This window comes from Dipodomys ordii, unplaced genomic scaffold (assembly GCF_000151885.1).
Source record: "Dipodomys ordii isolate 6190 unplaced genomic scaffold, Dord_2.0 Scaffold7, whole genome shotgun sequence".
NCBI lineage: Eukaryota > Metazoa > Chordata > Mammalia > Rodentia > Heteromyidae > Dipodomys > Dipodomys ordii.
The window spans coordinates 2673367-2686241 of record NW_012267223.1 but is presented as its reverse complement, the minus strand read 5'-3'; the positions used below and the strand labels follow the sequence as shown (position 1 = coordinate 2686241).

Sequence of the window (12875 nt, the reverse complement as noted above, 5' to 3'; positions counted from 1 at the left end):
CTGCCCGGGCTGGCTTTGAACCGCGATCCTCAGATCTCAGCCTCCTGAGTAGCTAGGATTACAGGCGTGAGCCACCAGCGCCCGGCGACCTACCCTGTCTTGACCACACGTCCACATGGCTTTCTCCTGCCAGCCCTGAAAGTGGGTTTAGAATTGAGGCTGAGGCAGTAGAGCACTGTGGGGAGTTGGGGCAGATTTGAATGTTTGCCCCCCCCCATTCTTAACCATGCCTGTGTAACCTCTGCTTTCTCGGGGGAGATGAAGCCAGCGGCGTAGTGTTGCCAGGAGCAGAGGCTAATGGTCCTGCTCTGGCATGAGTTGAGTGTGTGGACCACTGCAGAGACCTGAGCACAGGATGGGCTTTGTTCTTATTCAGAGAGGAGGACCTCTTGGTGGACAGCAGTGGGATCAGAGGAGGGCCGTCTGGGCAGCGGCTCACCATGCTGCCCAAGCCGTGCTCTGATATGCGGTGTGCATGGAGAAGTGGGGATCTTGGCGGCTCACTCAGGTCAGGGTTAGGATAAAAGCCCTTGATAGGTGTGCCTCAGCTTCACTGTGCTGAGACCGAGTCTTGAGTGCCAAAAAGAAGATCCATACCTAGATGCTGGAATTGTACAGCGTCAGCCATGATTTTTTGGAGGAATATAGTCACAGATAAACAGATATAAATATATGCATATGTATGTGTGTGCATGTATGTGTGCATACACATTATTTTTATTTCTTCCTGAGATGAATGCAGGGCCTTGTGCATGCTAGGTAAGTAAGCATTCCACTACTGAGCTACACTCTAGCCCTACGGAAAGCTAATTTTAATCACTATTACTGATGGCAGGAGGTGGGAGTTTTAGACTTTTTTTTCCCTTAGCAACTTGGTGTTTTCCCTTAGTAACCCTTACCACTGCTTAGAAACCTCTTTTCCTCTTCCTAGATCCCTAAGGATGAGCATATTCTTCGGTTCCTACGTGCTCGAGATTTTAATATCGACAAAGCCAGAGAGATCATGTGCCAGTCCCTAACGTGGCGGAAGCAGCATCAGGTAGACTACATCCTAGACACCTGGACCCCACCCCAGGTCCTTCAGGACTACTACGCGGGAGGCTGGCACCACCATGACAAAGGTAGTGTGCTCCTGACACCCCTCCAACCTCCTGGACCTAAGCATCTGAGGCCCCTGCTCTGGTTAGGCAGGCCCCTCTCGGTCTGACCAGCATGGACAGCTGGGGAGACAGGCCCTCCACAGGCGCTTGTGCCAGTCTGGACAGCCCAGAAGGGGCCTGAAGCCTTTGATTTCTCCTCGTGACTCGGTCACCATGGTTTACTTCTTTTCTTAGGTGAAGTCTGCTATGACTTTTAAAAAACTGAATGTTGGCAGGCACTCGTGGCTCACACCTGTAATCCTAGATACTCAGGAGGCTGAGATCTGAGGATCTCGGTTCAAAGCCAGCCCCGGCAAGAAAGTCCATGAGACTCTTACCTACAATAAACCACTAGAAAACCGGAAGTGGCGTGTGGCTCAAGTAGTAGAGTTCTAGCCTTGAGCAGAATTGAAGCCCCAGGACTAACACACATACATACCATCACCACCATCCCTACCCCTTTCTCTCCTTCCCCCTCCTTCCCCCCCCCCCACCAATGTTTGGTTCTGAAGCTTCTCAGTAAAAGAACTTCAGTGACTTAGACTCTTGTAGCTAGAAAATGTCCAGCCAGGTTTTCTACCTCAAAACAATGGAGAACTTGAGTAAACAAAAGGTAGATCCTGGCATACCTCCCTGAAGTGAAGCTCTACCCAGGCCTTCCAGAAAAATCTGCTTTGTCAAGGGCTGTCCCTGCAGTTCCTGGAGAGGAGACAGGATCTCCGTGGAACCTGCTCTTCCACCTTTGAACGAGTTCTTCCAAGCCTGGCTGAGCCCATCCATCTTGTTCTCTTCAGTTAATCGCTTGTACCTCTCCAGATCAATTGCAGCTTTATTTAGTTCTTGAAAATGATGTGTATTGGCCAGGTACCAGGGGTTTATGCCTGTAATCCTAGCTATTCAGGGCTGAAATCTGGAGGATCAGGGCTCAAAGCAGAGAAGTTCATGAATCTTTATCTCCAAAATAACCAGCAAGAAGCAAGGCTAGAGGCTAGAGGCATGGCTGAACAAACACAAAGCCCCTCCTATTATCAGGAAAGGAAGGAAGGGAGGGGGAGAGAGAGAGAGAGAGAGAGAGAGAGATGTATTGAGTGTTAGTGTGATTTTTGTTTTGTTTTTGTTTGAGGCAGGGTGTGTGTAGCCCTGGTGGGCCTCAGACCTTGATGCTCCTGCCTGAATTTGTACAGTGCTCCCCCTGAATTTGGGATTATAAGCAAGTTTGCTGAATAGCTTTTAATTTGTACTGGGAACACCATTTTTCTATTTATTCTACTTTGTGACCCAACTGGTGAATGGGAAGAAAGGTTGCTAGTAAGTTATTGACAAACGTGTTCTATTAAATATCAGAGGAAACTTGCATGAATTGACATTTCTACAGAATTCCAAGTGACATTTTGCTTTATGCAGCTAGCTCTAGGTCAGATCCTCAGGTAGCATTCTCAGGTGCCAGCGCCCTGCTGGCTGATTCTGTTTGTCTGCCATTAGCAGCACACCAGGCCTGGTTTGTCTTTTGGAGCTGGCCCTGCCCATCTCTGCTTCTGTCTGGCACGGAGCGACAGGGCTCAGGATGTGCTGAGCGCAGGGTGCACCGTGGCCACTGAGGTCTTCTCAGAGTCACCTCCATGATGGTCCTGTGAGGCGCCATTCGCTAGACTGCCCTGCCAGCAAGACACGACCCACATGTGCGGCTGGTGCTGTGGCTCCTGCTCAGCCTACCCCAGGGCCCCGCTCGGCTGCTCAGCATTCACCTCCTTTTTTTTTTTAATGCCTTTTTTGAAATTGCCATAACCTCACCACATGTTCACGGGTGTGTTTGCTTGTGGGGATGCTGGGTTGGAGCTAGGGCCTTGCCTGGCACCTCTAAGATACACCCTGGCCACTGGACAAGGACTGGAAGGTGTGTCCTCTGCCTCACAGCAGGGACCAGGGCCATGTCCTGATCGCTTTCCTCCCTCCTGCAGACGGGCGGCCTCTCTATGTTCTCAGGCTGGGGCAGATGGACACCAAAGGCTTGGTGCGAGCCCTCGGAGAGGAGGCCCTGCTGCGATACGTAAGTGCTTGGCTGCACGCTCTCTCGCTCGCTCCTCTGGCCGCTGGGATAAACATGCTTCACTTTTGCGCTTAGAGAGGAAATGTGGCCCTGTGTGTAAGAAGTTCTGAGCCGCACTCCATCGGCTCCCCGCCGCCCTGCTGCTGCTCTGCCCTGGCACCTCTTCCTGCAGCCCATCCTGACCACGCCCCCTCCTCTAGTCCCAGCCTTCACTTTCCAGACAAACAAAACCCTAAAGATGCATCTGAAGTCCACCACCCTCACATACACTTTGTTGTGTACCGTAAGGGGCTCCCAGCAGTGTGTATTCCCATGTCTGTGTGCACACGTGTGGGCTATAGCGGCTGCTCTCCTGATCTGCCCTGGTAGCTGCTATGAGTCTGCCCTCCTGCAGGCATCGGAACCGTGTGCCCATGCCCCCCTCCCCCTCCCCCGCACGTGCAGTCCCTGCTCACCCGTGACTCGACATAGCCCCTTTGCCATGGCACCGTCTCCTGTGCTGGAGAGGGGTAGGCGTGCGGGCATGTCAGGAGACGGAGCGGATGCTGCTCTGCGAGCCTTGCCTGTGGCGGGCTCTGCTCACGGTCCTCCGTGGAGCCGACTCCTCCTGGCCGTTGGTGCGGCCTTCTGTGCACAGGTTCTCTCCATAAACGAAGAAGGTCTGAGGCGATGTGAAGAAAATACCAAAGTCTTTGGACGACCTATCAGGTGGGTGAGAGGTTATATTCTTCCTTTCAGCTTACAGAAGCTGAATTCAGTCTTTCTAGTTGATACCCTGGTCTTTTGCTATTCCAAGGTGTTCTAGAAGGTGACTAGAGAAGCTCCCACAGGGGAGCTGCTGGGTGTCAGCGTTCTCGCCCCCCGAAGTGGCAGTCTCTGGTGGCTGCCGCGAGCCCAGGTCTACAGGGGTTTGCAGGTTGCTGTCTGTGTCCTGTGCCGTGCTTCTGGCTGCGGCAGGCGGTCTGAGAGTGGCAGTGATTGGTGTCAAGCACCGGTGGGAGGGGTCAGAGTCCTCAGCTCCTCACCCAGTGCTCCACCCAGGAAGATGTGTGAGCGCTTACTACACTTCACACCTGGTGTGTACCAAGGACAGCACATTGTGCCTGCTGGTCATGGAGCGGTCTCGAGGGCTTTTTTCCAGTACTGTAGCTTAGGGTGAGCTTATGTGTGTCATAAAGTGTCGAAATGAGAGCTCATCACTAGCCTTTGAAAAACCAATATTTACTCGGAAAGGACTGTAAATGACTTGTGTGGTAGGAGAAAGACATGAGGCGTGGGACACAGCTGGCCACATGCTGCCTGCTGAGTGGGGCTGGGCTCTGCTCTTCCCACAGCTCGTGGACCTGCCTGGTGGACCTGGAAGGGCTGAACATGCGCCACCTGTGGAGGCCAGGGGTCAAAGCCCTGCTGCGGATCATCGAGGTGGTAGAAGCCAACTACCCCGAGACCCTGGGCCGCCTCCTCATCCTCCGCGCCCCCAGGGTCTTCCCAGTCCTCTGGACACTGGTGGGTTTGGGTATCTGCTGCCACAGGGTGCCATTGGGAATGTAGATGGGAGCGTCCTCGCGCCCCGCAGAGCAGGTGCACCCCAGCAAGGCCCTGGCCAGGCCACATCGGTAACCGTCACCTCAGAGAACCAAACCACGCACTCTTTTTGGATTGCTACAGGTTAGTCCGTTCATTGATGACAACACCCGGAGGAAATTCCTCATTTATGCGGGCAATGACTACCAGGGTCCTGGAGGCCTGCTGGATTACATCGATAAAGAGATCATTCCAGACTTCCTGAGTGGGGAGTGCATGGTATGTATCGGGGCAGGGAGTCGCCCCTGTTTGTGCAGTGGGAAAGGTCTGTGTTGGCTTGCACAGTGATTTTCAGAATGTGTGGTTGTTTGGTGTTTCGTCATTGATTTAGGTCATTGTGGACATGGCACATTGCTTAGTGTTAAGTGCTGATGAGAATTTGCTTTAGAACCAGATACAGATGTGACTTGCTTTATCTGCATGCCTGAATGAATGATAGGCTATGAACTCGGGGTCTCCCCTCCTTGCTAGTTAAATGCTCTTAGCACCTTTTGCTGTGTATTTTTACCTGGGGCAAGCATGAGACCTTGATTTTCCCACCTATGGGCAATTGAGAGAACCACCACACCTGATCTGTTTGTTGAACTGGGGTCTTGCTATCCTTTTTTTTTTTTTTTTGGAAGGAGAGGCTTGCCCCAAATTACCATCCTCTAGATCTAGTATCTCCTGAGTAGCTAGGATTATAGGTGTGAACTCACACCCAGTGTTAGTGTGTGCGTGTGTTTTAGTTAGGAGTATTTAACATAAGGAGGTAGAAGAGGGCTGTGACTTGCTCCATTGCAAACAGTGGCCTGTGAAGCAGCAGGAAATGAGGGGGCCTCCTTCCCACGGCACTTGACAGGCAGATGCTGTGGCACTTGAGCCATGTCCCCAGCACACACTGGGCCAGACTCACTTGCTAAACTAACGAATTGGGTTGTCAAGGGTCTTTCTGAAAACAGGAGCTTAGCTCTCTCCCTGTACCAGTTCAGCTTTAAAACAATTGCAGACCCTCATAGTACAAAGGACAAGAAAATGACAGGGCCATCTCCTCTCAAGAGCCCTTGAGGTAAACCGTGTGTCAGGTTTTGTCCTTAGAGCTAACCATCCCATATTTAATTCGGATTCATTAATAGGAGTTATGTACATTTAAAGTAAATACTGTCGGGCACTGGTGGCTCATGCCTGTAATCTGAGCTTCTCAGGAGCATGTACAGTAAAGTCTGTGAGATTTATCTCCAACTAACCACCTAAAAGAGCCAGAGATGGAGCAGTGGCTCAAGAAGTAGAGCTCTAGCCTTGAACAAGAAGAGTTTAGGGACAGTGCCCAGGCCCTGAGTTTAAGCCCCAAGATTGGCAGAAAAACAAAATTGAGTATTGAATCCTCTCTCAAAAGGATTTGTCCTGTGATGATAAATCCCTGAGGAGTGGGGCCCCGGAGGGGGCTCCGTGCCTCAGTGTCGGGAGGTTTAGCCTAGTCGAGCCATTTCAGCTGTGTCTTACTCTGTGGTCCGCTGCTTTCCTAGAGGGCATTTGACCTGGGTCAGGCAGTTCTCTGGGGCCATGTTCTGTGAACGCTGCGCTGCTGTAGGACTTGCTCTGTGGTGGTCTCCAGAGCAGAGAATACAGGGACTTGGGCTTTTATGAGCTTGAGTATATAGTCATTGTGTCAAGGTCATTAGAAAGTTTACAGTACATACAAATTCTGATTCTACTTAGCCTGTTCCAAACAAGTGACAGGAAGTTTGATGTGTTAGAGCTTGGGGCCTGCGCTGCTGGCCAGGCGCGGTGCCACTGTGCGGGTGTCTCAGGCCTGGCTGTGATTTCACAGGGGAATGACGCCTAGCTGTTGGGAATAAAATGTGTCTCCCGACATAATGCTCTTCCGTTACAGAGCAATATAAATTCTTTCAATTCTTACACAAACCATCCTTACTAATTCAGCCCAGTGCCTCATATACATTAGTGAGAAGCTTGTGGTAAACCAGCTTCAACTTGTCCTGATTTATTCAAAGGAAAACATGTATTGAAGTGATTTTAAAAACATTTAGCTAAGTAGTTCAGAGTACTTGATGCCTGGCCAGCGTGCGCCTTTGCTCTGCGGCTGTGAGGGTTCCATCCGCCAGGCTCTCCCTGTGTCTCCATTTCCAGTGTGAAGTGCCAGAGGGTGGACTGGTCCCCAAGTCTCTGTACAGGACTGCAGAGGAGCTGGAGAACGAGGACCTGAAGCTCTGGACGGAGACCATCTACCAGTCCGCAAGCGTGTTCAAAGGAGCCCCACATGAGGTACCTGCGGAGGGGCCCCAGCCCGCAGCAGCAGCGTGGCTCTGGCCTTAGTCCACAGAGCAGTAACATACAGAGTGTTGAATGTGGCCCCCTGCGACTGTGGAGGACCGAGCCCTGGAATACAGCATGGCAGTGCGGTCAGATGCCTAGAAGGACACTAGCCCCTCACTTCCTCTTCACTGGAGATACTTGAGGATATGAAGAGTTAGTGCGCGCGCATGTGTGTGTGTGTGTGTGTGTGTGTGAAGGAGCGAGTGTGAATGTGTGGGAGTGTATGTGAGGTTATGTGTGTGTATCTGTTGGTGGAGTAGGGGGGTGTCAAGCCCCGAGTGTGGTTTATTTAGGCTGATTTTTTTTCTTGACGAGGTTGGCTATTGTGAAGTTAGGGCCGCGCGGTGCAGAAGCAGGCGTGTCCTGCTTGGCGTCTGCCACACGTCTGTCCTGGAGCCTGGCCAGCGTCTGTGCGCGCTGACTGTTCTGTGCTTGGCTCCAGTCATACGTGGCCCAGCGTTGCTGGCAGGATGGTGCCTTCCGTGCAGAGCGGGTGACAGCGCAGGGTCACTTTGGGCAGCAGGGGAGGAAAAGCTCCAGTTCGTGGTCTGCAGGCAGCTGTCCACCCTGCCTTCGTTCTAGGAGCTTAAGGCCTGGTGGTCTCTGTGGGTCACGCCAGCTCTGCCTCAGGAAGCAAGGGAAAGGGCCTGTCCCGGGTCCTCCTCCAGCTCCGTGAGGGCCAGCGGTGGGTCCATGGTGCCTTCCGAGAGGCGAGAGCTTGGCCGCGGCAGGGCACAGGCCTCAGCACAGACAGATCTGCCCTTGACAGCCACTGCTGTGCCGCTCATGCCTCCTGCTGTGCTTCAGTGAATGTGCGAGTTGGGGAGCTGCGGAAGTGGCCCGTGCTGTGGTACTGTGGCTGGGGTGGAGCTGAAGGAGGTGATGGGTAGCCGGCCCCCCAGGCCCCTTGGGGAGCAGCTGAGGCGTAGTGACTGCAGGGCCTCCTCCAGCTAGTTTTTCCTTCTCAGTCCCCTTGACTGCTCTTTGGAGTCTGAGACTTTGACCATCTTCCTTCCAGGAAGCTCCCTCGGGGCTCAGCACCCAGGGCAGCCGCCCACTCCATGGGCTTCTCCCACCCCCACTCCCCTGGCCTGGGTCTCCACTTACTATTTACCTAGCTTCCCCTCCTGGGCCCAAGCAGCCCACCACACTCCACGACCAATCTCACAGGGTTTGAAATGCCTGGACAGACGATGGTTTTGAATGCTGTGAGCATGGTAGAGTGGGAATCTTTTCCCCAAAAGCAGGGAGCCCACCCAGCTCACCTTGCCTCCTAGCAGGAACTGTTGGTTGACGATGGAGGATTATGGGCACTGGCTGATGACCCCGCCCCCTTTGCAGCACATGGGTGGGCCACAGATCCCCCAACAAGGCTCGTTCCTGTCCAGCACTGGCCTGGGCTTCGGAGTGTGGGTTGGTGGGCTGATAAGGTCTCTTTTTCCAGATCCTCATTCAGATTGTGGATGCCTCCTCGGTGATCACTTGGGATTTTGACGTATGCAAAGGGGACATTGTCTTTAATATCTATCACTCCAAGAGAGCGCCACAGCCTCCCAAAAAGGATTCCCTGGGGGCCCACAGCATTACTTCTCCAGGCGGGAACAACGTGCAGCTCATAGACAAAGTCTGGCAACTGGGCCGAGACTACAGCATGGTGGAGTCGCCTCTGATCTGCAAAGAAGGAGAAAGCGTGCAGGTAATTACACGCCTGGGATTCTGGGCACTACGGCCAGTGCAGGGTGTAGACAGGCCTGCTTCTTACACTCAAAGTCTTAGGGGGAAAGGAGTCTACTGAGAGGCCTGGGACCAGGATGCACCTAGTGAGAGGTTGGAGACTGAGCCTAGAGCTCACCTGAAGAGCATGCGTTTTCCCAGAAGCCTCAGCAGAGCACTGTGTCAGCAGAAGGAGGGGCTGCAGGCATGCGGAGGGCTGGCTCTCGGCTGTGTGGCCATGTGTCCTCAGAGGAGCTGCTGACTATGTCAAGGTGCACCGGAGCACCATGCCACTCGCTGCTACCTCCTGCTCATCGGATGCGTATGGGTGGCTGGCTGGCTGCCGTCCCTGGCCTACACAGCACACACGCAGTTTTGCTCTTGTGGCTCTTGAGAACAAGTCTGGCTGTTTTGGTGGTCCAAGAGGCAGACAGAAAGGAAATGTTTTCACCCCACTTCACAATTAGAGACTGTTTTAAGCCATCTCAGTCTTGAATCCAGAATTATGGAGAAAGTTGTCCACAGGATCAACATCCCTTTGGCCAGGGCTATAAGAGGAGGTGACTAGCAGTGTGGTGGAGAATGTGGAACCTGGCCTGCTGACCTGAATGGCCCCTTCCTGCCACACACCTGCTACCTCGTGGCCTTTATCCTTGGGAGACTGGCTTAGAAGGCTGAAGGTTTTGTTTTGTTTTTGTGCCAGTCTTGGGGCTTGATTGAACTCAGGGCTGGGCACTGTCCAGGAGCTTTCTTGAGCACGGTTAGTGCTCTCCCACTTGAGTCACAGCTCCACTTCTATCTTTGTTTGTTTGGACTGGCTTTGAACCGTGATCCTCTCAGATCTTAGTGTCTAGAATAGCTAGGATTACAGGTGTGAGCCACCGGCGGGTGCCCAGCTGAGGCTGAAGGTTCTTAAGAGTGACAGATACCAGGGGTGTCCCCGTGTCCTTCACAGGACATACTCTCAGTGTCCCACCAACAATGAGCCGTCCTTAATCCCATCAAGATGGTCGGAAGTCACTGCCATGTTATGCCCAGGGACACCACGTGGCTGTTGGTCAGCTCCACGGCCTTCCTTGTTCCAGGGCTCCCATGTGACCAGGTGGCCGGGCTTCTACATCCTGCAGTGGCGGTTCCATGGCACGCCAGCCTGCGCTGCCACCAACCTGCCCCGGGTGGACGACGTGCTGGCCTCCCTGCAGGTCTCCTCTCACAAGTGCAAAGTCATGTACTACACGGAGGTCATCGGCTCCGAGGACTTCAGGTGCGCCTGGGGTGTGACTCCAGGCCTCAGGTGGTGGGGGGCACTCGGGGAGCTCCTTCGCTGGCTGTGACTCTGCGGGGCGCAGTGCCCGGGGGAGGGGGGGTCCCCCTCTCCAGTCTCCGAGTCCTGAAGTGCTGCTGAGGCAGTGTGGGCAGGTGGGAGGCTCCAGGCTGGGCCTCAACACCTCGTCCCCTCCCTGTGCCGTCTGCAGAGGCTCAATGACCAGTCTGGAGTCCAGCCACAGCGGGTTCTCCCAGCTGAGCGCCGCCACCACCTCCTCCAGCCAGTCGCACTCCAGCTCCATGATTTCCAGGTAGTGCTGCGAAGCCTGGGCCCGTGCGCAGAGGGGACAGCCGCGCCTCCGCCACCGCCCGCCCGCCTGCCCGCCGCGCTCCTCCCTGGCCACCTGTGCACACTCCTCCCCCTCTAGATAGCCGTAGTGCTCCTGATGTAAACGTAGTTACTGACCCAACTGTCTCCACAGGCCGTTTTCATCTCACCCCGACTAACTCGATAGCCATAGATTTTGTATGCAGCGCGCACAAAATCAACACAGAGCACAAGGGCTCTCTTGGAAGAAAAGTAGTTTCTAAACCAGTTAGGTTCACTTTGTCTCAGATGTTGATGCAAAAAATTTTTCAACCAGCTGCACCTTGTCCACTAGTGGGTGACTTCCTGAGCGCCCAAGGAGGAGCTCTGTGGCCACCCTGCGAGCCCCCCGCAGGCAGCTCCACCGCAGCTCTCAGGGAGCACTCTCCCCGTTCTCAGGGGGCGCTGGTGGCTCGGAGGGGCTCTGGAGGGGCTCTGGACGTCACCACTCCGGGAAACGTCGCCATCATTAAACATTACTTCCTCCTTCCTCCTTTCCAAGTCTTCTGATAGTTGTCAGAGCAGGCCTGTCTGTCCTGGGCTGGGGTGGGGCCTTGGTCCCTCCTCTCCCGAGGGTTCCTCCCGCCCACAGACAGCTATGCACACGCCCTGGCTCTTGTTCGCTGCGCTCGGCTCTGTGCGGGCCCCGTGGAACCGGCGTGTCGCACTTGCAGGTCTGCCAGCCAGCAGCCTGGAGCGTCGCGCCAGCCCTGGTCTTGGTCAGCGGACGTGGTGGACGTGTGTGTGGGGAAGGGGGGTGCCTGTAGCCGTGGGGTGCTGGGAGGGGAGCAGTAGAAATGAAGTCTCCGCGGAGGCAGCCGCAAAACCTGCTGCTCGGTACACCCTCATTTTAGGGGAAAAGCAGAGTATCTGCAAACCCATCTAGGAGTTGCCCATAACTGCTCTCTATGATAAAAGCATGCGATGTGTGTTTTTGTGTGTGGTAGGGACTCGTAGAGGTGTGTGGCAAGTCCTATGTGTGTGTGTGTGTGTGTGCGCGCGCACGGGCCCGGGCATGGGCGTGGGAAGTGTGGAGACACTGCGTCCCACGGGGAGAAGCTGAGCAGCCCTCACCTGCTGGGGGCCCCCCTGCCCCCCTGCCTGCCTGCCTGCCTGCCTGCCTGCCTGGTCTGACTGCACTTCCTTTGAGGGGCGAAGCCCACAGGCACAAGGCCTTGTTTCCAGAAAGTACTGAGGGTACTTAACATCTCACTGCTGCTTCCAGTCAGGGCTTCTGACTCCCAGTTCTCAGGACCTGAAGGTGGCCCCTGCTCTCTCTCTCTCTTTTTCTCTCTTTCTCTGTTTCTCTCTGTCTTTCTCTGTGTCTCAGATGGCGATTTTGCTGACAACTTCCAAGAAAATGCTCCACTCCACATGTGCCCAGAGATGTTTCTAGAACTATGTGAATTGCAGCCATGTCCCCACCCCCAGACTGAAGATCTGTCCTTTTTAAGTTGATTCCGAAGTGGCACTGTTCTAGTCCCAAAGAGCTGGGCCCGTCTGAGAGTTGAAAGCACTTGACTGCTATTTATGGCCTCCAGGGTTCTCCCGAGTGCTGCCCCCCCCCTTCCCTCCGGCCTCCCTGGCTGCCGTGCTCCCGGGGGGGGGGGGGGGCCCAGGCCCTGCTGGGATGTCACCTAGCCTGCGCGCCGCGCCGCCGCCCCTTCTCAGTACTAATGATTCTGGGCTTCTCCCTCATGACCAGAGTCTTCACTCACTTCCTCCCTCGGCTCATTGTTTGCATATCAAATTCTGTAAATGTTTTGTAAACATATTACCTCACTCTTGGTAATACAATGAGGATAGTCTTTAAAAGATTTTTTTATTGTTACAATAATAAATGTGACTGTTTAAGAAAGTGGTGTCTTTTCCTTCTTGGTCCACATCTCCCTTGAGAGGACAGAGAGGCGCAGGCTTTTGAGAAGAATGTCCTTCCGCACGCCTGGCACTCTAATTGCAAGGGCATCCATCTCATCTAGCGTCTTGGGAAACAAAACCTGTGGAGCCTGGTGACTCCATTCCTACCCAGGCCCCTCTCAGCGGCTGCAAGAGGGAGGAAGGACCTCACCCAGACTCCAGCTCTCTGTGCTGCCCAGGGAAGACCATATTTACTCTTCCACTAGGCTCTCCCTGTTTGCCCCAGGCTGGCATCTGATTACCATCCTCCAAAATGGACTGGAGCCAGGGAGCAGGGGCGAGTGCAGCCGGGGTACGGGGCTGCACCAGAAGCAATGAATGAGCTGGGTTAAGCTCAACCACAGAAGGACCTCAGGAAGTTAGAGACTCATTCTTGAGCCTACTTCATTGGAAGGTTTCGAAATAGTTTCAAAGGCAGAGTGAGGTGGCACACACCTGTGTTCCCAGCACCGGGGATGCTGAGGCTGTGGCGGATCCTGAGTGGAGGCCAGCCTAGGCTGCCTAGACCTTGTATTAGGAATAATTA

General features: G+C 54.2%; 1 protein-coding gene across 1 annotated transcript in view; it reads left to right on the top strand.

Annotated features, from left to right (window-relative positions):
* Positions 1 to 12001, top strand: part of Sec14l1 (SEC14-like 1 (S. cerevisiae)) — a 31630-nt gene extending 19629 nt beyond the window's left edge. The window contains exons 5-14 of the mRNA XM_013036387.1: positions 932 to 1121; positions 3098 to 3186; positions 3824 to 3894; positions 4521 to 4692; positions 4855 to 4989; positions 6901 to 7035; positions 8531 to 8782; positions 9885 to 10063; positions 10275 to 10376; positions 11763 to 12001. Coding sequence (XP_012891841.1) covers positions 932 to 1121; positions 3098 to 3186; positions 3824 to 3894; positions 4521 to 4692; positions 4855 to 4989; positions 6901 to 7035; positions 8531 to 8782; positions 9885 to 10063; positions 10275 to 10376; positions 11763 to 11778 — 1341 coding nt within the window. The 3' untranslated portion in view covers positions 11779 to 12001. The remainder of the gene's footprint in view (positions 1 to 931; positions 1122 to 3097; positions 3187 to 3823; positions 3895 to 4520; positions 4693 to 4854; positions 4990 to 6900; positions 7036 to 8530; positions 8783 to 9884; positions 10064 to 10274; positions 10377 to 11762) is intronic.
* The last annotated feature ends 874 nt before the right edge of the window (positions 12002 to 12875 follow it).